The 23,246-nt window shown below is 42.3% G+C and overlaps 1 protein-coding gene across 1 annotated transcript in view; it reads left to right on the top strand.

The window, feature by feature from the left end:
* Window positions 1-23,246, top strand: part of insra (insulin receptor a) — a 52,892-nt gene that overhangs the window by 27,692 nt on the left and 1,954 nt on the right. Inside the window, exons 3-20 of the mRNA XM_069692377.1 lie at window positions 219-555; window positions 5,555-5,694; window positions 6,302-6,446; window positions 6,799-7,013; window positions 8,671-8,797; window positions 9,448-9,701; window positions 12,875-13,042; window positions 14,946-15,144; window positions 15,627-15,913; window positions 16,556-16,695; window positions 17,320-17,479; window positions 17,903-18,002; window positions 18,102-18,169; window positions 19,263-19,492; window positions 19,750-19,860; window positions 20,890-21,049; window positions 21,813-21,942; window positions 22,303-22,437. Of these exons, the coding sequence (XP_069548478.1) occupies window positions 219-555; window positions 5,555-5,694; window positions 6,302-6,446; window positions 6,799-7,013; window positions 8,671-8,797; window positions 9,448-9,701; window positions 12,875-13,042; window positions 14,946-15,144; window positions 15,627-15,913; window positions 16,556-16,695; window positions 17,320-17,479; window positions 17,903-18,002; window positions 18,102-18,169; window positions 19,263-19,492; window positions 19,750-19,860; window positions 20,890-21,049; window positions 21,813-21,942; window positions 22,303-22,437 (3,106 nt within the window). The remainder of the gene's footprint in view (window positions 1-218; window positions 556-5,554; window positions 5,695-6,301; window positions 6,447-6,798; window positions 7,014-8,670; window positions 8,798-9,447; window positions 9,702-12,874; window positions 13,043-14,945; window positions 15,145-15,626; window positions 15,914-16,555; window positions 16,696-17,319; window positions 17,480-17,902; window positions 18,003-18,101; window positions 18,170-19,262; window positions 19,493-19,749; window positions 19,861-20,889; window positions 21,050-21,812; window positions 21,943-22,302; window positions 22,438-23,246) is intronic.

Here is a 23,246-nt window from a genome sequence, read left to right as displayed (position 1 = left end):
CTGTGGAGTTAGAGATATAAAGATGTACTGTCATTGGGGACTGATTAAAATCACCTGTCATCTGGGGAACTGAAATAGTATGACAGTGTTTTAATGATGATAAGCTCCTACTTCCTGCAGCTCACATTGCCTCCTAGATTTAAGCCTTACTTTGACTTGACTTTCATCTGCTGAACACCCTCTCTTGAGCTGACCTTGTTCTTCTTCTCTCCCTGCAGTGTGCCCGGTTCAGTGCAAACACCGGGCCTGCACCAAGGACGACCAGTGCTGCCACGACCAGTGCCTGGGCGGCTGCCTGAAGCCCAACTCCGCCAGTCACTGCGTGGCCTGCCGCGGCCTCCAGCACGTGGACAACTGTGTGGAGCGCTGCCCCAAAAACCACTTCACCTACAGAGGCTGGCGCTGCGTCTCCTTCTCCTTCTGCCAGGATCTGCACAGCAGATGCAAGCGGGAGAAGGAGCGCAGCAAGAGCCCCGACTGCCACGAGTACGTCATCCACAACGGTGCCTGCATCTCTGAGTGTCCCTCCGGCTACACCATCATCAACTCCTCCTCGTAAGTGGACACTTGTGTCGGTCTGACGGGCTCCCGATGGCCTGGAGGGGGTCGATGTTGGATCAGTGACGCTGGTTTAATATTATGCAGGCATAAACACACAAATGCACGCTCACGCACACAGTGAGGTTTAATCCTGGGACTTTACGTAGGAGCTTGATGACGTATTGATTCTCCTACGTGTGTCTAATTTCCCTAAAAACCCATCTAATTCTGTCACATTGCTGCACGCTGCCAAAAATAAAACAATGCCTTCATTCACAAATGCACTTTATTTACAGCAATAACAAACTAAAAAACTCCCAGCTATTGTGAAATTAGCATTTGGGTGGTGTATTGGCTCTGGGCACTCCGGATAAAGTGGGAAACCTAAATTGTTTCATGGTTGTAGTGACAAAAAAGGTGGGGGGAAAAAAATAGCAAAAATATAACAAATGATGCTGGAGTGAACCTTTCATCCTCCCACCTAATGACGCCTTGCTGAGAAAGAGAACGTAAGCAACAAGAATTTAAAAGAAAGAAAGTAAATTAATATAAATAGTTGAAATAAAATAGTCTTATGTTTGCAAAATAGTGAATCTTGCATAGATTCCTGCCTCAGCTCTGCTCTGTTGCTGCTTTTGCAGCAGAGAGTGACAGTGCTGGAACTGAAGGTCCTCCTGCCGAGCTCAGATGTCGCTCTGTATGTGAGCACACACACAAACCTCTTTTTTCTGTGTGTGTGTGTGTGTGTGTGTGTGTGTGTGTGTGTGTGTGTGTGTGTGTGTGTGTGTGTGTGTGTGTGTGTGTGTGTGTGTGTGTGTGTGTGTGTGTGTGTGTGTGAGAGAGAGAGAGAGAGAGAGAGAGAGACAGCTAGGTCAAAGCGGTGCAGCACAATAGGAAGACTGGCACATCTGGGTTTCTGAATTTGACTCGATATCCTATATTCTTATGCTGCTCACTCGCTGCACAGAATTGAAGGTTGTTTACCCGCCGCTGTTTTCTGCATTGCAGCGTGTGAGCTATAGGCGAACGCAGCCACACAGACGTGAAGTGTTTTTTTTTCATTTCCTCTACGTCTGTAATTTACAACCCGTTGTGCTTTGTAGCTGCATCGGAGTGGCTCTTTCCACTATAAAGGAGGGTGTTGTACTCGTGCTGACCTGCCCGTGACCTCCAGCGCCTCCCTCTATGACACCTTCACTGACCGTGGCAGGGCTGTTGATGAGCGTGGCCGTGCCTGCAAGCACAGACACTCCAGACAGCAGTAATCGGTCTGCCGGGGCAGAGGTTGAAAATGCAGCTGGATCTTTCAGGACTTGTTGCCATTTGTTAGAACACGACCGGCTAGTTGACGCGCTGGCGGTTAAACACCGGGGGACAATTGTCAGGGTCCTCGGGGTGCTGGGCTCTGACTCCCCTGGCTCGCTGTAAAAGAGACGGAGGGTGTGTCTGGCAAGCAACCCACTGCAGTGAAGTCCAAGCAGTCTGTCAATGACAACAGTGACGACAAGGAAAAGTGGTTGTGCTACTGCTGCAGTATTATGTATATTTAACCGTTAGCAATCCACAGATGATTTACCAAGTACCAGCAGGGAAATGTAACTGAGTACATGTACTCAAGTACAATTTAGAAGTACTTGTACTTTACTTGAGTATTTCCATTTGATGCTACTTTATACTTCCAGTTCACTACATTTCAGAGAGAAATATCAGACTTTCTACTCCACTATATTTAATTAACAGCTTTAACTGCTAGTTAATTTTTGGATCAATGTGTGATACCTAAAATATATAATCACAGTGTTTTTGTTGGTAGGCAGGTATCTAACTAAAAAAAAATGCATTTTCATGTAATTTTTTTAGACTATTATATGACAATATTCATTTAATATTCATTTAATCAGCCATACAAATAATAACAAGCAGACATTGGCAAAGCAGCGCCTATAGTGAAGCTATAGTGGCTTTGTTGCAGAAAAAAAACATGGTGCTGCACTTAAGTGTTTTAATGGCATCAGTAGCTATATTAGATTATAGTAGATTAGATCAGATTAGATTAGATTAGATTACATTAGATTAGATTAGATTAGATTTGACTTTATCAATCCCACAGTGGGGAAATTCGGTCATCACAGCAGCAAAGAAAACCAAAAAGTGCACACAATATGAAAACATTTACAAATACTTATAAAATATGAGATAGATACAAAATAATTATTTTAGAATAAATACACACGCACACAAAAAACCCAAATAAAATAAAATGAAAATACACAAATACAGTTTGGGATAAATGGGGGGGGGAAAAAGAGTCCAGTGCTATGAAATGAAATGAGATGAACAGTGCGACGATAGTATAGATTGGTGTTGAAAAGTCTGACGGCCGTCGGAACAAACGACCTGCGGTAGCGCTCTTTCCTGCACTGAGAGCAGTCTGAAGGAGCTGCTTAAAGCTCCCACAGTCTCATGGAGCGGGTGAGAGGTGTTGTCCATGATCGATGTCAGCTTGGCTAACATCCTCCTCTGACCCACCTCCTCTATGGAGTCCAGAGGACTGCCCAGGACAGAGCCGGCCCTTTTGACCAGCTTATATACGCGTATTAATATACATTGATTAGATGCTTCAACCGTATCATGTGTTGAGATTACCTCCACCATGACCACATTATAAAATGCTGCTCACATGTACATGTCAATGAAGTAATAATACAGTAATTTAATAAATATAAAAATATAAACTTTTGAAGTACATTTTGCTGACAAAGAAGGACTTCTTGTAATTCTTTTCATTGTGGTACTTGAAAGATCTGAGTGCTTCTTCCATCGCCAAGTACACAATCTCCATTCCAACAACACACAGCTTGACACTCATTGAGTTTCACGCTGTACATTCACACCTGACGGGTTACTAGTGAGCTCCGGTGGAGCAGATGAAGGTGAAGTGCCTTGCTCAAGTGCACCCCAGCTGCTGTTGCAGGTCAATGATTTAAAATAAAAAATAAAAAAAGAAGGTGAACATATTCAGCTCTCCTTTATGGGATATTTATCTTAATTTTTTTAATTCTACTATCAACAAATGTGCTGAGTTGTGCAGCCATTCATCAGACAGTAACTATGATACAAGGCTATGAATTATTTATGTTTCTTATGTGTGGGATGTTTTTTTTTGGAGTTGTTTGTAAAAAAGAAAAGTTTAATAATATATATGACATTACATACACAGCTGCATTTTTTTACAGTGCTGTCCTCAGTGATATAGATATTTTTTAAATTCAGTAACTGCCCCCTGCAAAAGTTACAAGTAAATATATTTAAGCATATGTTTTAAGCATAAAGCGGATTACTATCATATACAATACAATACAAATACAATAGGACATTTAATTCTTCCAAGCTATAACAATAGCTTGGAAGAATTAAATGTCCTATTGTATTTTCTATGTTTGTTAAATTTCCTTTTGCCTGTTTATTGTCAGATGAAGAGCTGCACGGTTCAAATCATCAGAATAATGCGAGACTTAACTGTGTCCAAGGTCGCCTCTCTGCGTGCACATGTGATCACTTCAGCCCGGGGATATGAATCAACTGTCCCGCTGATCCACTTTAGGCTCCTGCTGACCTGGGGTGAACCCGCCACTGCAGACGTATCTCAGTCTTCTCACTTTGACTTCTTTTCTGTTCATCTTTCTGGCTCATCTTTTCTCTGTGGCATCGCTGGCTTCAAACTAAGATGTGGAAATGAAAGTGCTTTGAGGATAAGCAGCACACTCTGAGGCGTTATGAGTGTGTATGCTGAAAGTGCAGATATGGCATTAGAGAGGGATAAAGGTCACGATCGTTCAGAGCAGTTATGAACCAGGTAAAGAAACAATATCCTTAACCTCCTTTTAGTTGCAGGGTGCAAATGCACTTTTCTCCACTGTTCTGGCTTTTGAACTTGTCACATTAGTGGTTTGTTGCTGTTGAAAGCTGCTGTTAATCTCATTAATTTACAACACGACTCCAGCTCACAGTGCACACTTCTGTTTCATATTTCTCCCAAGTGTTTAGTTTGTAGATTAGTCGATGCCGGGAAATCTGGACCTCGTTAGCTGCCCCATTGTTTGGTATTCACTAACAAGATGCTTCTTTCTTCTGTAATTGTCCTGAAAGTTTGGTCAAAAACAGCCAACAGCAAAACATATTCAGGTCAGTGACCTCGAGCAATTAGCCCATCGTTGTCTAATCCTTCCCCTAATCCTCCTTAATTTAAAATCTTCAAAAAATGTTCACCACAGCGAGTGTCTGACAGCTCAGGAAACTGTGAATCTCAGCGGCTGCAGAGCTTGTTTTGTATTAAATATACTGTGTGTGTGTGTGTGTATATGTTCCTTTTATCTATAGTTTGCTCTTGCTGCATTATGAATGTGGGGTGAACCTGGTCGGCACACAAAGCTGAAAAGCTTAAAAACTTATTTAAAGCAGCGTCAATCAATTCTTTATTATAACAGTAGATTGCATGAAAATTTCTGTGTGAAACGTGTTGGTCAGCCTACAGGATTTTTGAGGTTTTCAGCTCATTTTCTTTTGCAGCCCCAACTTTACTGTTTTTTTGTTTGTTGTTTTTTTCCACTCTCACAGCTCTGTTTTTGGTTTATGGCAGTTTTCACTGTAAAACCTCAAAAAAAAACTTGTGCTGCACTATAGACTCGGCACCATAGGGAAGTTGGACAAAGTCAGTGGAGCATTTAGCAGCTAAAGTGACAGATATTTCACTCGGGGTTAGCTGGAGAGGAAAACAGAGCTAAAGAGCTAAAGAACAGTGACATAGATTCATCAGGTAGGAATAAGTACAACTCCAAACAAATGCTGATGTTATTGTTGGTCTGTTTGATGTGAAAACTTAGTCTGCTGTCCAAAAGTCAATTATTACAAGTTGAAGGTTTTTCTGTTTAGAGGAGAATCTGGAAAATGAGAGTGATATATTTTAAAATGCATCTTGTACTTTATTGAAGTGTCTTTTTCCTTTGTTCTGCAGGCTCAACTGCACTCCCTGCGCAGGTCTCTGCCCCAAGGTGTGCATGGGTCTGAAAACCGTGGACTCCGTCATGGCCGCCCAGGCTTTACGAGGCTGCACCGTCCTCAACGGGAGTCTGGTCATCAACCTGCGCGGAGGAAGTGAGTGTCTGCTGTTTGTTTGGCTGACGCAGATTACAGTGAACGACAGATGAGCACAGCAGAACAACAAACAAGGACATGTTGACATTACACAAAACCAGGAAAATGCATCAAGACCGCGCAGTCAAACAGACAACGAGGTCAATTTAAGATGAAATAAAAGATGCGAGACCCCTACAGAACTCTGAGGATAAAATGAAACATGTTGAAAAGCTAAAATATATTTTTTTAAATCCCAACATAGATTTACTTGAGACGATGATAGAGCTTTTGGTGGAAAAAAATCAACATAATTTATATAATAAAAGGCAGCCAGCTTGTAGTTTCATTTTGATATAGTGTACACACACACGTTCCTTCTGCCAAAAGGCAAAACAACAGCAGTGCATAGTTTCCAAATCAATTCAAAGTATATTATTATTTGTAAAAAAAAATGTTTACCTAAATTAGAGAATTATGTTATTTAGCCTCTGCACATCAAGTAAAGCTGTGAGGAAAGATGAAAACAAACACAGACTTTGTTGCCAGAGAACAGCTGTCTTTTGGACTAAACACACTGTGGAATCAGAAATCACTGTAAACGCTTGTGTCTTTTGGTTTCCTGCAGACAACATCGCAGCTGAACTGGAGGCCAGCCTGGGCCAGCTGGAGGAGATCACTGGCTACCTGACAGTGCGACGTTCCTACGCCCTCGTGTCCCTCTCGTTTTTCCGCAAGCTCCGCGTTATTCGTGGAGAGGAGCAGGAAATCGGGTAAAACTCCGTCTTCTTATGCCATCTCGTCCTCGCCATGTCAGAGCCTCCTCCTGTAATTATGAGTTAAAAGCAGAAGGACTGACCTTTTCAAAATGTCTTTCTGTGGTGGCCGTTTTTGGTTAGACTTTCCTAAATCATACACGAGGCTTCATTCAGACGAGGTGGAAGACGCTTGTAGCACAATAGGCTACACTTACAGCAGAAATGGCAAAGGATTAGGCATATGGTGCAAATTTGAAGGCTGACCCTGCTCGGATACTCTTCTAATCATGTTACTCAAGAAGCTTTTTGTACCATCTGCCAAATGTCACGTATCACGAAAAGTATGTTCATGCCGGTCTGTCTCCAGGAATTACTCGTTCTATGCCCTGGACAACCAGAACCTGCGGCAGCTCTGGGACTGGTCCAAGCACAAGCTGACCATCCTGCAGGGGCGCATGTTCTTCCACTACAACTCCAAACTCTGCATGTCCGGGATCCGCAAGATGGAGGAAGTGACAGGCACCAAAGAGCGCCAGGTCAAGAACGACATCGCCTCCAAGACCAATGGAGACCAGGCCTCGTGTAAGAGAACCTCGGCGCCGCAGACACGTCAGTTGTTGCAGGGGGTTACTATGGAAACCGAAAACACAGAGTCAGCCCTGGCCCAAACAACAGTCCTAGTTATTGTTATGATGGTTATTTCCTGTCCTTCAATGTTTGCGGATGTCTCTCTGCAGACCTTTTACTGACATTGTTTAACGAGAACAACCAACAGAGCAAAGCACTCACAACTGCTAAACATGGTAACAAAGAGATAAAGATGCTGCACTAATTCTGTCCTTTCTGTCTTAATCCACAAGTGTATGAGTGAAGTGAGAGGGTTCAGGGATGAGTTCATTGTTTTTCTATAGCAATAAAATCAACAGTAGAACATCTCTGTTTTTTTTATATATATATATATATATATATATCTCTTTCACTGTAGTGGTTATAATTTATATTTTTAAACGAATGTGTCAAGTGACAGTCTGACAAGATGAAAGGTTTGAGCCTACTAAGAATTTCCCACAGAATCTGCAGCTACTTTCAACTTCATGGAGCTTCAGAGAGATTTTCAAATAAAGGTTCAGTCAGCCTCCCACAAACTTTATTCTTTTGATTCACTGTCTTTCTCTCATTTTTGTTTCCAGCAAAAAAAAAAAAAAAGAAGAAGAAGAAGCTAAAATTGCACTGTACACTGTTTTCTCAGCACCAAGTGTTAGCAGCTGGTGATCATAGAGGAGCCGTTAGCTGCTCAAGAAGCAGATCCCTCTGGAGTTGGTGGAGGGCAAATCAAAGCTAAAAAAAACAGAGTGACTGTGACGGACATTCGGCAGGTCGGGTCCCGTCTGTTCCTTCAGATCGCTGGTCTGTCTGTGTTTTACACCTAAAGGGGTCTCAGCAGAATCAGTAATCATGATCAACACAGGAGAAACTGTGTCTCTTGAGGCAGAATGAAGTGGGAATAGTGAGGTTGACTATCTATTCTAGTTTGGGTTGAAGGTGTTTTGGATGGGGTGTCTGTAGCTTTGGGTCCATGTCAGATTGGATCTTTGTCTCTATTTTTAAAGAGTCTTTGCATTTCTAGTCCAGGTAGGTTTTCATTGCTCCTTTTTAGATTGTAAAATCTTCTACTACACAGCTCAAAGACAGATTTGAATGTCAGGACTTTAATGCAATTTATGCACCAAGTCTGGCTAACCTTTCTTTACTGAGAAGTTAAAAGCCTTATTGCTTATTTTTCTTAAGTACTTTGACAAATATAATTTAAAAAAAAGAGATGCAAAGCGGCGTTCACCTTTCAGAATAAAAAATACTCTAAAAACATCTACAGGATGATTTGTATCATAAGTAAATACGACTACTGCTGTTGAATTATTAGCTCATACACACAACTTGGCTTGTTTTAGTTATGTAATTCTGTCCAAGCATACTGAAGCCAGAGAGATTTTCACAAGTGCACAATAAATTAACAAAACATAATTGGCTGTGTCAGCACATCAATTTACATCACAGGTCTGATCACATTTAGGAATGTGGAGTAAAATGATTGAGTAGGTGGAGTTGGCCTGCCGCTCCAGGACAACAGCATATTTCCAAAAACTAATAACAGCAGATGTTTTTTCTCCCGATGTTCACTCCCTTCTCATTAAGATTTTCCTGCTGATAATTATTTTAATTGATTGATGTCTTTTCTCAGGTGAGAACCATGTGTTGAAGTTCACCCAGATTCGAACCATGAGCGATAAGATAATGGTGAAGTGGGAACCTTTCTGGCCTCCAGACTTCAGAGATCTGCTGGGCTTCATGGTGCTCTACAAAGAAGCGTGAGTTCATCTTGAATCACCCGTCCCAATCAGACCTGGAGCTCTGCCAGACAAAATATACTTTTCAGCTGCTTCAGCACTTTAAAAACAGGGAAACCTGAGTAGAAACATGCAGATGAGTTCTAAAACAAAAATATGACAACATCCAGTATAAACATCTGAAAATGGTCAGATACATGTGTGGAAATGTTTGTACTGATGCATCAGTAGATGCAACCAGGACACATCCTCAGCATTGTTTTCTGGTACCTCAGAGGTTTTGAACCTCACACACTGTATCTTAGGGAACCCTGGTAAGGTAGGTTTGATCAGGTAGCTAAGTGCTCTGTTTCCTGTAACTCTCCTCTTTTACAGGAGGATTTTTTTTTTTTAGAAATTAGTTTTTTTTACAAATGGGTGAAAAAGTAATATTAGCCTGTATTTACTGCCCAGTGTTTTGTTTTTGGTGTCATTTCCCTTTAGCAGTTTCTCACCTACCAAGTTGCCTTTCTGTTTGGCACCATTTACAGTGAGGTTTAAGAGTACCTAACCAATCTGGCATCGCACTCCAATAACAATTTCGGACTGACGGTAGACAGACTTCTTTTTTTCAAAAGATCAAATTTGATGCAGCTGAACAAAACGTTTTGTTTTTCCCCCCCCAACAATAGACCTTTCCAGAACGTAACTGAGTTTGACGGGCAGGACGCCTGCGGCTCCAACAGCTGGGTGATCGCAGATGTGGACCCTCCGCGTCGAGCCACTGAGGGGGAGAAAGAGCAGTTTGAACCGGGTCATCTCATCCTGCCTCTGAAGCCCTGGACGCAGTACGCCATCATGGTGAAAACCCAGCTCTCTGCCTCTGACGAGCACCAGGTCCACGGAGCCAAGAGCGAGATCATCTACGTTCGCACCAACGCCACCAGTAAGACTGATGGAGATTTGTGTTGATCGCCGGTTCAGTCGAAATATTCCGTTGATGTAGTTAAATTATGTCCTATTTATACATAATGTCGGGTAGCATTTAGTATCAGTCAGTGGCACCATTTACGTAGCTTTTCCACTCGTGAGCTGTTTTTTCCACAATTGGAATGATGCTTCTGTGAAGATGTCAACATTTCTATGAACCTATGACCCAGAGACGGCGGTTAATGGGTAGCTGAAGCTTTACGTTAAGCTTTAAAGTGAGTTCTGAATAACTGTTTGGCTCCCTGCCCCACAACTCTGGTGGCAATACAGTCCCCTGTGACCGCTGTTACGTTGTTGGATTTGACAAAAGGTAACTGGATTTAAAAGAAAAAGAAAAAATCTACACGGAAAGCGTTTCAGCCTCACTTTTTAGTCTGTTTTCATAAATCGGAACTGCTCGCGCTGTTTTCTTGTAAATCCAACTCAAAGCATATTTTTATATCATACGCTTTATGTGTAAACACAGTTTTAAACCCACTGTACGCTACCTGGCCAGCAACAAACACATGTAATGACTAGCTGGTGAACATAGTAGAGAATTTAGCTGCTAAAGATCCACATGGAAACAAACATGACTTCAACTGAACACTATTGCTGCGGCGTTGTAGCTACTAGATGGTTGGATAATGTCAGAGTTGTGTTCACCGATCTGCCTCCCAAGTTACCACAAAATACAGCACATTAAATTGATGTCTTCTGCTCTTTAGGAGTGCAAGTCCAAACATAGAAACCAAGGCATGGCTCGCTCCAGGTTATGGGTTTTTAAGTTTTGTAGTGGAAAAGGAAAAGTGTCTTCTCCTGTACTAGAATTCAACTAATTTTAGGGTCATCCTGCGGTGTTACTGGTGCAGTCAGTGTTGTGTGTGTCAGTTTCGCTGCTGCCAAAATGTCCCTGGCACACGAACAAGGAAGAGGAAGACAGATGGCACGATTTGCCTCCGGTGCCACCGACCTGCCGGGCCCTACCTCATGCAAGGTGTCTGCATCAGTCAGTCACGCAGCCATCGTAAAGCCCTTCTCCGGCACTTAATTGTACTCTGCCACCCACGGAGTGTGTCGCGTGCAGTTTGAGTTCATCATAGTCATGATGGCCTGTCTAGCCGGCTTCCTTTTAGACAATATAAGTTTCCTTCCTGATAAACCGCAGCAAAACACGACATCCCTCGCTCGCACGAAACAGGCTTCCAGCAGAGACGCGTCAGTCAGCCAGCCAGCCGTGCCGAGGGAGGGTTGTTGTCGACCCGTCTCGCAACCGCTTCGGGTTCCTGGTCTGTGTCATATCTAACCAGCATACCTCATCAGAAGGGCAAAGCTGTCATTACAAATAAGCTGTTGCCGGTGAAACTGAGTCTGACAATGCGGTCGGACCAGTGTGTTGCATCGTCGTGAAACAAGGACAACGTAATCACACTGTGACTGCGGAGCTCGGGCCGCCGTATCTCCTCAGGGTTCAGTCTGACATCCCCACGCCCCGCTCCGTCCTCACAAATATTCCCCTGCTCACACACTTTTCTCACAGCATAGAAATACCAACGTGTAAACCTTTGTGTGATTCTCATAAGTGCTTTTCCAACTCAGGCTAGGCCACTTTATTGATTGTGCACTGGTGTCTCGTTTGTTTTTGTTTTTTCTCCCACTCGGAAATCTGATTCAGACTCAAAACACGGCTCATAGGCTTTCAGATAAACGGTGATGCCAGTCAGCGTTCATGCCACAAGCTAAAAACCTCTTTGTATTAGTGGCACAGAAGGCACATTGTTTTATCAGCTGGCCACATTCGATGCAAATGAGAGATCACAAAATATCTGTGTTTAATAGGATAAAAAAAACAATCTGCCCTGAAGCTTTATCTGCCAGAGATATATTTTCAGATCTAATAAATCTCACCAACAACACAAACTGGAGGTTCATGTTAGCGAACCGCTAACTGACATTTCACTCATACAGCAGATGACCACATCGGATTCATATCTTGTAACCTTTGATACTACAGAATGATTGGTGTGATAACGAGGATTGTTACAGTAAACAAGCATCAAAACAAAACTTAGCTGGTACATCGATATTGTTGACAAGTCACAACTGATATAAAACTGTTTTCAACATCAGATGGATTTCTCTTAATCAGTCAATATAAGATAAAGGAAATAAAAGGAAATACAACTATTTTAAGTTTCCTTTTCTTATGAGGCCTTTGAAATTTTTCCACAGCGAAATATTAAAATATACAAAAATACCACTCTAAATGAATTAATAATAGTCTAAATGAAACTAAAAACCTACACACTTAAAAAAAAAGACCTAAATTAAAACTACCAAAGCCACAGCAAAAAACACCTAATTATATAATCATCTAGTCACCTAAAACTGAAATATCATTATGTAAAAACCAATGTGTTAAAAGAGAAAATGGAGAAATTTACATATGTTTTTATGTGGTCTTTAGTCACTTAAAAATATCTGACTGTACACCGAAACAGTGTAACCTCACACTGTACACATCACAAACATCGAGCAGTGTAACAAACCAAAAACCAAAACTGATGGGGAAAACCCAGAGCAGGCAGCTGTTGGTCACAGAGCCACTATGTGCCAGTAAGTCTGTTTCATTATTTATGCCATGATGTGAAATGCAAATTGGATTGAAACAGCACTTGTCCGCTGTTATTGTCACCAAATGGCAAGGATTCATTTGTACAGTGGTATCACTTGTGAAACAAGACAAGTTATTATCCCAAAGTCGGTGACAGCCATGCAGGTACTACGTTTTACTTTTCAGGCTACATTTGTTATTACAGGTCTTTTAAGTGCCTCCATTTATCCTTAATTCTCACTAGTTGGTTTATAGGAGTACAAATACCCATTGAAGACCTACATTCTAAATATATTACAAATTATATCCATAGTTTAACTTGTATTATGTTTAAACCTGTGTTTTTATTTCACTCTTGTCCTTTTGGGGACATGTAAACTGATTTATTGATTGACAGATAGACATATTAATACTTTAGCTGCTGCGTTTTGTTTACATGCGTTTGTAAAGTCACATTTCATACATCGCTTGACGCTCTGCCTACGAATAAATATTGCTCCTTTTCAACACAGCTGTTTTCTGCGATGTCTCCCCAGAACCTTCAGTCCCGCTGGACCCCATCTCCTCCTCCAACTCTTCCTCCCAGATCATCCTCAAGTGGAAATCTCCCAATGACCCCAACGGCAATATCACTCACTACCTGGTCTTCTGCCAGCGCCAGCCGGAGGCCAGCGAGCTCTACAAGTTTGACTACTGCCAGAAGGGTGAGCCACATTGTTTGTGGTTGTGTTTCCTGTATCTTTGTCTGGGTTAGTGGTTTGTGTGTCTGACGGTTTGAATGGAAAACAGAGAGAGAGGAAAGAAGAGAGAATATATTTCTTGAGCTTGCCGTTAACTGGAGAGCTCTTCTCACTCAAAAGCTCTTGACTGCTACAAGTAGCTACCTCTAAGACTCTTTGTAATGACTTTGTGATCTCATTCTCCTTTATGGCTAATTCATATCAAGATTGTTTTCAAAATCAAATTCAGCTTTTCAAGTACCAGAAAAAAAAACACCTCAGTATTAACTTGATGACAATACATTTATCTCATTTTCTAGAAAGATTGTCGAATATTCTGCATCCACATGCACTTCAATGAAAGTGACATAATCACCAAAATTGGGGTTAAAAATGTCCACAACAGCAGTAATATGTTGGCACAATGTTAATGGCTGCCGGATGAGATGCAGCATTGTGTTTAACCTCTATGTGAATCTATTAAACTTAACCAGGAATGTGACTCTGTACCCACAGAGCAAGAAAATTAGGTGACGCTCAAAATGGCCGCCACGACACGGTTACACCGATCGACGAAAACAAATTCATGATGCCGAGACACTTTTCGGTACATATAAGTGTGATACACAAGTCCAACAAATTTGGTGCACGTAGGTGAAACTAGGTGCCGGAGCTGCAGTTTAGGGGGTGCTGGCGAGCCGTTTGGCCACGCCCACTCGCAAAACACATCCGATGTATGGTCTCACCACGCCGGATGTATGTGACACGTTTCGTGAGGTTTCAAGCATCCTTTGACCTTAAACATCAACTTCCTGTGTCACGGCGAGACATCAAACTTTGCCGCATCGTCACGGCAACGCCCATTGACAAAGTCGAACGAAAGTCTCAATATATCATCAACTGCATGTTCAGGTTATTGTGACCCGACTTTACGTTCATGTGATCAACCAGCTCGACGTAGAACGTGAAAGTATGAAAAGTGTCATTTCCAGTGTCCACCAGGGGGCGCTATGACTATGAGCGAATATTACCACACAAGGGTCTTCAGGGCGGGGCTGTTATCATACCTGTGATGTTTGGAGATGGTCGGTCCATGTACATAAGATTTAAAGCTACTCGTAGTTCCATGGCGAGACGCTCAAAATGGCCGCCTCTTTACGGGCACTTTACGGCATTTCGTGAATTCAGGTAAATGTGGCCGCCGGGGCATCTCTTTAGGGGGCGCTCTCGAGCCATTTGGCCACGCCCACTCGTGACTCCACTAGAATATGACATTTTTCGCCGGGAGACATATGTGTATCCGCTTTCACGAGTTTTTGAATATGATAAAGCCTCCAAAAAGGCGAATCACTTTACGCAAGAATAATAAGGAACGAGAAAAAGAAAAAGAATTCCTTGAAAAACAACAGGGCTTTCGCACCATCGGTGCTCGGGCCCTAATAAAGCGTTACGTCGCAGAAACTGCATGAAACTTGGCACTGAAGCACTCGACTTCTTCCTCTCGCTCCGACTCCGGTTCAGGCAAAGTTCATCCATTTACCTTGGTTGAATTATTTTGATCGCAGCCTGTCCTACGTCGATGCCATCAGTGCCCTTCTGTGTCAGCACACAATCGAGCCCAAACTTTCCTCTTTTGAACCCCCGTGAGTCCCACACATCCAGAGAGCTGGGAGACCGTGGGGAGGTCATGTCACTGGTAATTTATCTCCACCAGAGAGGGCGAGACAATGACAGACGTGTCCCTCAGGCGTGTGTGTGTGTGGGACGGATGTGCGCTTTGGAAATGTGTGCATGTGTCTGTGTTTGTCACACCTGTCATCCCATTCTGTCTGACTGAGTGTATTTTTGTGTTCCCCTGGTCGCCATGTCTGACTTTTCATTTCACCAGGGATGAAGTTGCCGTCGCGGGTGCCCACTCAGGTGGACAGTGACGAGGAGCAGAAGTGGAACCAGACGGAGGAGCAGGGCCAGGGGACGCGATGCTGCGCCTGCCCCAAAACCGACAAGGAGCTCAAGAAGGAGAAAGAGGACTCCGAGTACCGCAAAACCTTCGAGAATTACCTCCACAACGAAGTCTTTGAGATCAAGTGAGACTCCTGACAACAGGATTGTGTTGGAACAACTATATTTTTCAACTTATTTATGAACATTGTCCTCAGGAGAATCATTCTTTAAGATTTGAGTGGAGTTGGACGAAATGCGAAAGGCCTTAAGATTCTCTTTTCTCATCCTTGCATGCTCAAACTCAGTCCACCTCAGCTTTGCTTTCTGTTTAGCCGCTCACACAATGAATTCAAGTTCACGCAGTTTGATTCTGCCCTGCCGTGTTGTATTTAATTGTCACCGGAGTCCTCAGAATTCTGCTAAAACTTTCTACTGATAAACCAATTACCGTATTTGTAAATAGATCTTTCAGTACAATTGCTCTGATTTGCCATAAACAAATGTCAAAAATTGCTTGATAGTTGTAAGTGATGAAGTAAGGCAGAGTAAAAAAAAAAAAAACAGCCATCAGAATCGAAAATATTTAAAACCCTTCTGTAAAGCACTTTGAACTTGCCTTTTCTAGGCGCTCGAGACAGCGACGCTCTGTGATGGGCATCGCCAACCGAACGCACGCCTTCCTCACCATCGCCCCCAGTCCGCCCAGGGGAACGGGCGTCCCCGAGGATGAGGACGAGGAAGCCTTTGAAAGCATGAAGACGGTGGTCACCGTCCACACCAAGGAGTCCACCGTCATCTCCAGCCTGCGCCACTTCACCAGCTACCAGATCGAGATCCACGCCTGCAACCACCCAACAGACCCGGCCCGCTGCAGCATGGCGGCGTACGTCAGCGCCCGCACCATGCCTGAAGGTAACGAGATTACTCTTCTGTCGATGTTACCACGGAGATTTCCGTGTAGGTCCGTGTCCTGTCATTAAGAGGATCCTGCCCTGCTTCAGCCTGGGGAAGTCTTTCTTCGTAAATAAATAACAAACCCAGAAAGAATTATCGCCTGACTCTTAAGGTTGTTTTTTTTATTTTTTTTTAGCTGTTTCCAATTTGGCAATTTGGTTTCTCAGCAGTTGATGGAGATCCACAGGATGAATACTGGACATGCCCACAAACACAACTCCAAATAATAATGATAAAAATCCAACCAAAAATGTTTTTATTTCGGTTTTGAGACCCCATCCAATGGGCATTTTAACAGGAATGTCAGTACAAACCTGGCTTTGATTCAACTGATTCATTTCTTTACACTGAACTTCAGTAAGCTAAAAAAGCCAACATGGCAGATACAGACTGGAGGCTTTGAGTTTAAGAGAAAGAGAGAGACAGAGAGAATGACATGCAACAGATGTCCCCGGCCTGTGTCAAACCAAACCAGCTGCATGGCATCGTGACCGGCGGGACAGCGGGACGCCCCTGCACGTCATCTTCTATTTACTCCAAACAAACCAGAGTTTTAACAGAAATACAATTCTTGAAATCACGTCTCTTCGTTCTCCGCAGACAAAGCCGATGACATCTTGGGTCCCATCAATTACGAGGTGATCGAAAATACAGTTCACATCACCTGGCTGGAGCCCACATCCCCCAACGGTATGATCATCCTGTACGAGGTCAACTACAAGAGACTGGGAGATACCGAGGTGAAGAAATGCACACGCTCACACAGCTGCACACACATCTGTCACGGCTTTATTGCTTTAGGTGTACTGATCTGGATCATAGGGTCGCAGAGGGCGAGTTCACTGCAAGTTCACCACAACACAATTTACTGTTTCACAGAGAGCAATTTATATATTCCGCTTTCTCATTAAACAAAATGGCCCGGGCTCGTACTGAAAGACAATTTAAGAGAAACAAATTAAATTTGTCCGTCTTAAATCTGGCCGTGTGGCACAGATGACCTAGAGAGGCGACGCTTATGGTCCGAGTTGCATTTTGAATTTTGGCTTTGTGGTCTCAGTAATGTCATTTGTTTGATAATGTTAATGGGGAAGTCATTTTAGCGGCCCACCATGTTTTAGTTGCCATGGAGACAGGTCGACGAAACGTCTACTCGATGGCGGAGACGGTTATTTGCTGTGGAAAACAATAAAAAAACATCTGGCATGTTTCCACAGTGAAAACATCGCAAACACAAATTACATTTAACAGTGTAAAATGAGTCAAAATTTTATTTTAAATGTGATATTTTTACACTCGGAAATGATGAAGGAGCTGTCCACCGCCTGAACCTCCGTGTTCTTCTTCTTCTTCTTCTTCTGCAGGAGCTGCACTACTGCGTGTCGAGGAACATGTACAAAGTGACCCGCGGCTGCAAGCTGAAAGTGATGCATCCCGGGAACTACACCGTGAGGATCCGGGCCACCTCGCTGGCTGGGAACGGGTCGTGGACCGAGCCCACGTACTTTTATGTCCAAGACGCGAGTAAGTCTCCACAAAGACAAAAGAAGCCCAGACATACGTTTAGTTCGAGTTAGGTTTAGTGAAAACAATCTGTAAAACATGAAACATGTGAACTGCAAAGAGTTCTTTACCAGTGGCAGGGATGTAAATTATACTCCACATTTCATGTATTATTGTTAAATCTGCTATGGATTAAATGAATGAATAATTTTTTCATTTCAGCCCCAAAAATTTTGAATGTATTTAAAGGCAGAATATTAACATGAAAAACATGCAGATCACTCGTAGTGTATTTAACAGCTATCATCCGATCAAGAGATGCCAGTAAATGTACTCGGAGCAGATGATGTGCACAGGGGAGCATATTGATCGCAGCCGTGTGGGTTTGTTATGCGGGCCCTTGTTTTTGTTCTTCACCTGAAACGCGACTCATGTGGTCAACAGGTGATCCTCTCTACGTTGTGAAGATCATCATCGGACCGGTCATCTGCTTTGTCCTGCTGCTGTTTGTGGCCGTGGCAGGAGTCATCATGTTTAAGAAGAAGTAAGCAAACGTCACATCTTGTTCAGTAGTACTCGGTCTGTCGTTATCTCGTATTCAATCCGGTGTCATTATCAAATGTGTTTCTCTTTTTCCTTTCAGTCAAACCCAGGGGCCGAGTGGTCCCATCTACGCCTCCTCAAACCCTGAGTATCTCAGTGCAAATGATGGTAAGAGAAAGGTTTCATCCGTATCGTAGAAACTGTTTTCTTTACCTTCACCTGGATTTGTAGTTTTATTTTAAAGGATTTTATAGGACTATATGTGACTGCTTGTTATTTGCTCCCTTTTAATGACACGCATCTTGAAAATACATCTTTACCATAAACTTCCTGTTTACTGCGGTCGTCGCTCTCTGAAGTTAAGCTGAAAAAATATTTGCATAATTATAGATTTTGTATGTTTCAATGAGGGAAAAGGAGGAGACTGAATTTGAACTATTTTTAAGTTCATGTAACATAACTTAAAACCTACGAAACACATTGTTAATTAAAGCAGAGTATTTGTTTTTATCCTGTAAATACCCATTACTAGAATTGTAATTGTCTGTGTTTTTTTTTCAGTTAATCATTTAATGTGGGGGATAAACAACTGCATTATTTCATCATCTCAGAGGCAAACAATTGGATTTATTGTCATGTATGATAAAGGAAAAACAAAAATCTGGAACCAGATCAGCTAACTGATTAAAACTTTTTTTCTTTTATTTCTGGAAGATATCTTTAAATCATTCGTTGTTAAGAATGAGTTTTCATTCTGTTACTGTCATGATATTAATGAGTCTAAAGATTTATTGCAGTAAAACTTGTATTCCCTGGGCTTTTCAGCAGTAACTTGATTCCTGAACTTTGTAAATTGAAAATGCGGTTTCCTTTAACAGGTTAAGCAATTCAAAGAAAGATTTGTCTTAAAGAAACCTCATTACCTCATTATTTGGCACACGGTTTAAGTTTAATTGGGTTTCCACAAATAAACATTGGCTCGTTCAGTCAGTTCAAATGCTCCAGAGCAATAAAACATACCCAGACTCTGCTTAGACAGCAGCATCGTATAACCTGAAGATATATATATATAATAGAATTGATCATTTATTGAGCTTAGAATAATTCCAGTTGTGGAAAAATGGAAGAAAACAGGGGAGAAATCTGACCGCTGACCGACTGCATAATCAGCTGATCTAATTGATTGCCTTTCAACACGTAACCTGTTGTTTTGTGTGTGTAAACTTAAAGCTGCAAGAAATTCATGAAAATGTGTTTGCAGTGTACGAGGAAGACGAGTGGGAGGTGGCGAGGGACAAGATCAACATTCTGAGGGAACTGGGTCAGGGCTCCTTCGGCATGGTCTACGAGGGCATCGCCAAGGACATCATCAAGGGCGAGGGGGACACTCACGTGGCCGTGAAGACGGTCAACGAGTCGGCCAGCCTGAGGGAGAGAATCGAGTTCCTGAACGAGGCCTCGGTCATGAAGGCCTTCATCTGCCACCACGTGGTAAAGAAAGACGGCATCTGTATTTCTTCTTGTAGATGAGCAGAGGACGGCGTGGTGTTAGTTTTAGCTGCGTGTCTTAACTGTTATCTGTGAGTATTTAGAGTAGTAAATACTAAATTTCTCGTCACGTGAGAGACAAACGAGCTCGCTTACGTTTAGCTATGTGAAGAGCTGCTGCTTCCGCCGCTGTTATCGGACCGATTCTCCTCACCGTTTTTGATCACGTGAAATAAAAGTGCCCGGTCTCTGTCTCCCAGGTGCGTCTGCTGGGTGTCGTGTCGAAGGGCCAGCCCACCCTGGTGGTGATGGAGCTGATGACTCACGGAGACCTGAAGAGCTTCCTGCGCTCTCTGCGACCCGACGCTGAGGTAATGAGATTGGTTTGAACGATGCCTGTTTTAGATTGGATTCAACTTGTAGTTTCTTTTCTTCTTTTCACTTCTGCATTTCATGTAGATAAATGGTCCAGTAGTCTTATCCGTATGCAAACTTTTTGAGGGCGTCTTTTTATCTGTGCATTGGAAATTATTTTTACAGCGTAGGGCGTATAAACAGGACGACTGAAACTATTCTATGAAGTGTGTGGGGATTTTTCGTAATGTGTTAATCAATCTAAGAGCCTCTGCTGCTCTTATTAACAAATTAGGCTCTAATTTAGCACTTAGTGATTGGCTGTTCTAGAAAGGTGATATAAATAAATACAGTTAACTTACTTAACATGAAAACCACAGACTTGCCACAGATGTGCAAACACAGAACAGTTTTATTCCACCAGTGTTTAGATTAACCAGAAAATAACACAACACGGAATCGTAGGTTTACTTTTCTGATGACACGTATTGGTCCATCTGCTGTTTCCTTTAGTGGTTGGGTCAAAATTACAAAATAAAACATGATTTTATTTTGGAAAAAAAGAGCTTTGCAGACAAATATGGATGTATTTGTTATGTCTTCACAATAACTGACGCTTTTGTACCTTTCACCTTTAAATTCTACCGTTTACTTTTGTGTGTAGAGATGGATTGAATGTATGAGGTGACGTGTCACCTTTTTGAAGTAAACATACAGATGGCAGTTTGATTGAATAGGAGGAGGACTGAGCTGCTGGATGTTGACCGTGGATTTAAGCAGTCGGCACTAAAGTCAACTGAAAACATGGCAGTTGGCTCGAACAGGCTCGTTTAGAGCTTAGAAAGCTGCAGAGCCGCTTAATTCAAGTGTGATAGTCAATGTTCGGCACAAATAAACTATTTTTCTTTATGCTATTAAATCTGAGAAGTAAAAAGAAAACTCAGTATCAAAATCAACCCTAAATCATGAGTAGTTATCCTTACAAAACTCTGTGTAGGTCTGTGTTCGGAGACCAGAAAAAACTAAATCTGTGTCATGTCCCTCAGAACAACCCCGGCCGTCCCCCACCCACTCTGAAAGAGATGATCCAAATGGCTGCAGAGATTGCGGACGGCATGGCTTACCTCAACGCCAAGAAGTTTGTCCACCGGGACCTGGCAGCCAGAAACTGCATGGTAGCTCACGATCTCACCGTCAAAATCGGAGGTAAGATTTTATCCAGGAAAACAGGTACAAGAGTTTTTGATTTGAGTGGAGTCCTAATGTGTGGAACTAGAAATAGACTTTGGTGCCCCCTAGTGGTCCAATAGTGGTTGACACTTGCAATGTGCACTGCTTTCTACAAATCAGTGTGGCCATAAGCTGAAGTAAATTAAGAAAAGTCAAATGTTATTTACCCGTGTTGGGTAAATCAAGGAAGAGTAAACAGGTTTTGAACACGTTTTCAGGAAATGCTGATGTCTTTGTGAAAAAAATGGGCTTTTCCTGAGAAATCCATGCCGTGCTGTGATGCGTTCTTGTATCAATAATTGTAGATGCTTGTATGCCGAGGAATAAATATTCCATATGAAGCTGAAGAAGTGAAGTCTGCACTGTGTTTGTTTCAGTAGTCTCTCTGTGCTTGTGTTGACTGGAAGTGTCAGTTTCTAACATGTTCGAGTTCAGTCAAGTTTAGACTTGACTGCGTTAACCCGTAAATTTATTCTACGTTCTACAAACAGTATTTTATATACTTCAATTCAGAGCAGGGCAAGAGAACCAAAGTGGCTAAACATCGACAGCATTCAAGTCAAATTAGATGAATGTATTTAACATCTTAATCACAAAAGATGTTCAGGGGAACCTCTCAAGGTTAAAAAAAAAAAAGTAGATAAAACACAAATAACACTGAAAAGCCTTTTGAGGAATAAGTGTGTTTGACTGTAACTTCTGTAAATTATAAATCTGGCAACTTCTCTTTCCTTCACAGACTTCGGCATGACCAGAGACATCTACGAGACGGACTACTACAGGAAGGGAGGGAAGGGCCTGCTGCCCGTCAGGTGGATGGCACCCGAGTCTCTGAAGGACGGAGTCTTCACTGCACATTCAGACTGCTGGTCAGTGACGCCTCTGATTCTCGGGTAGACGGTGCAAATTAAATGTAAACAAGTCACACTCTGAAGACTTCACGTATGTTTAAACTTTCTGAATAAGATCCCATTTTTAGAGCAACCGGTGGGGGGTGGGGGGGGGCATAAAACCAGAATAAGAGACACTCACCGTTTTTTTTTTTTTTTATAAATGTTCAAATATGAGACCAGGACACACTAGCCTGTTTTTCATCCCCACGTTGCCCTCAGTCCACCTGCTCGCTGCATCAAGTGTTTACGGCCAGATTTCCTCTGTCAGGTGTCTAATTGCCATGTCCTCATTATCCCCGTGTCCCCGTTGTTTCCTTTTCCGCGGCTGTTTATCAGGTCATTCGGGGTCGTGCTGTGGGAGATCAGCACGCTGGCCGAGCAGCCGTACCAGGGCATGTCCAATGAGCAAGTCCTCAAGTTCGTCATGGACGGGGGCTTCCTGGACCGGCCGGACAACTGCGCTGACAGACTGTAAGTACATGCGCAGGGATATAAACAGGAGCTGTATTGTAATAATTAGATTATGTCACACTATCTTATTTACAAGTCACAAATTGGAGTCAAGAGGATGTTACAATCTGCAGCGGAGCTGCGACAAATAGTCAAAGTAGCCACTAGCTTTTAAACAGCTATTTGATAAACAGATTAGTAGGTGTTAAATTTAATTTTTTTTGAGCAACTATGCCAAATATTATATAGTTATAGCTCTTAAAAGCGAAGATTCATTCTGAGCGTCTTTGTGTTTTGATCTGCTCAGACAAAACGAGACATTTTATGACCTCATCTTTGGATTTATTTATTTTTTTTCCACATATTTGTGATACTTTATCGACCAAATTTACTGATTACTAGGAAAGTTAGAATAAGTGGAACCAAGATGACAAAATTAGGTTGAAATACAAATATGTAGTATATAAGTGTATAAAGGATAATGCCGGAGATAGATATCAGCAAGGACCAAAAGCCAATAATGCAGTTGTCTGTCCCTCGAGCTAAACCTGTCTGTGACACTGAGCCGGAACATGTAACTCTTCAAAAAAAAAATTGTTTAAAAACTGCAAACAGATGTACGGTTTAATCCTTAAAAAAGGCAGAGTAGTTTCCTAAACCAGCTGCACACAGCAGTTGTTGTATTTTTTATTTTTTTTATTATCAAATGCTACTTAAATAGTAAAGTGTGCTTTTAGTTTGGGGGAATCTGCTGTGGATTAGTGGATGTGGGACTGACTCAAAATTAACTACAGTGCTTATCTTCATCATAATGAAGGAACAATGTCAGT

The sequence above is a fragment of the Brachyistius frenatus genome, unplaced genomic scaffold (assembly GCF_029030835.1).
Source record: "Brachyistius frenatus isolate BFR_SWC_R1_liver_20210118 unplaced genomic scaffold, ASM2903083v1 Contig_12, whole genome shotgun sequence".
NCBI classification, from domain to species: Eukaryota; Metazoa; Chordata; class Actinopteri; family Embiotocidae; genus Brachyistius; species Brachyistius frenatus.
This window is presented reverse-complemented; position numbering and strand designations above follow the sequence as displayed.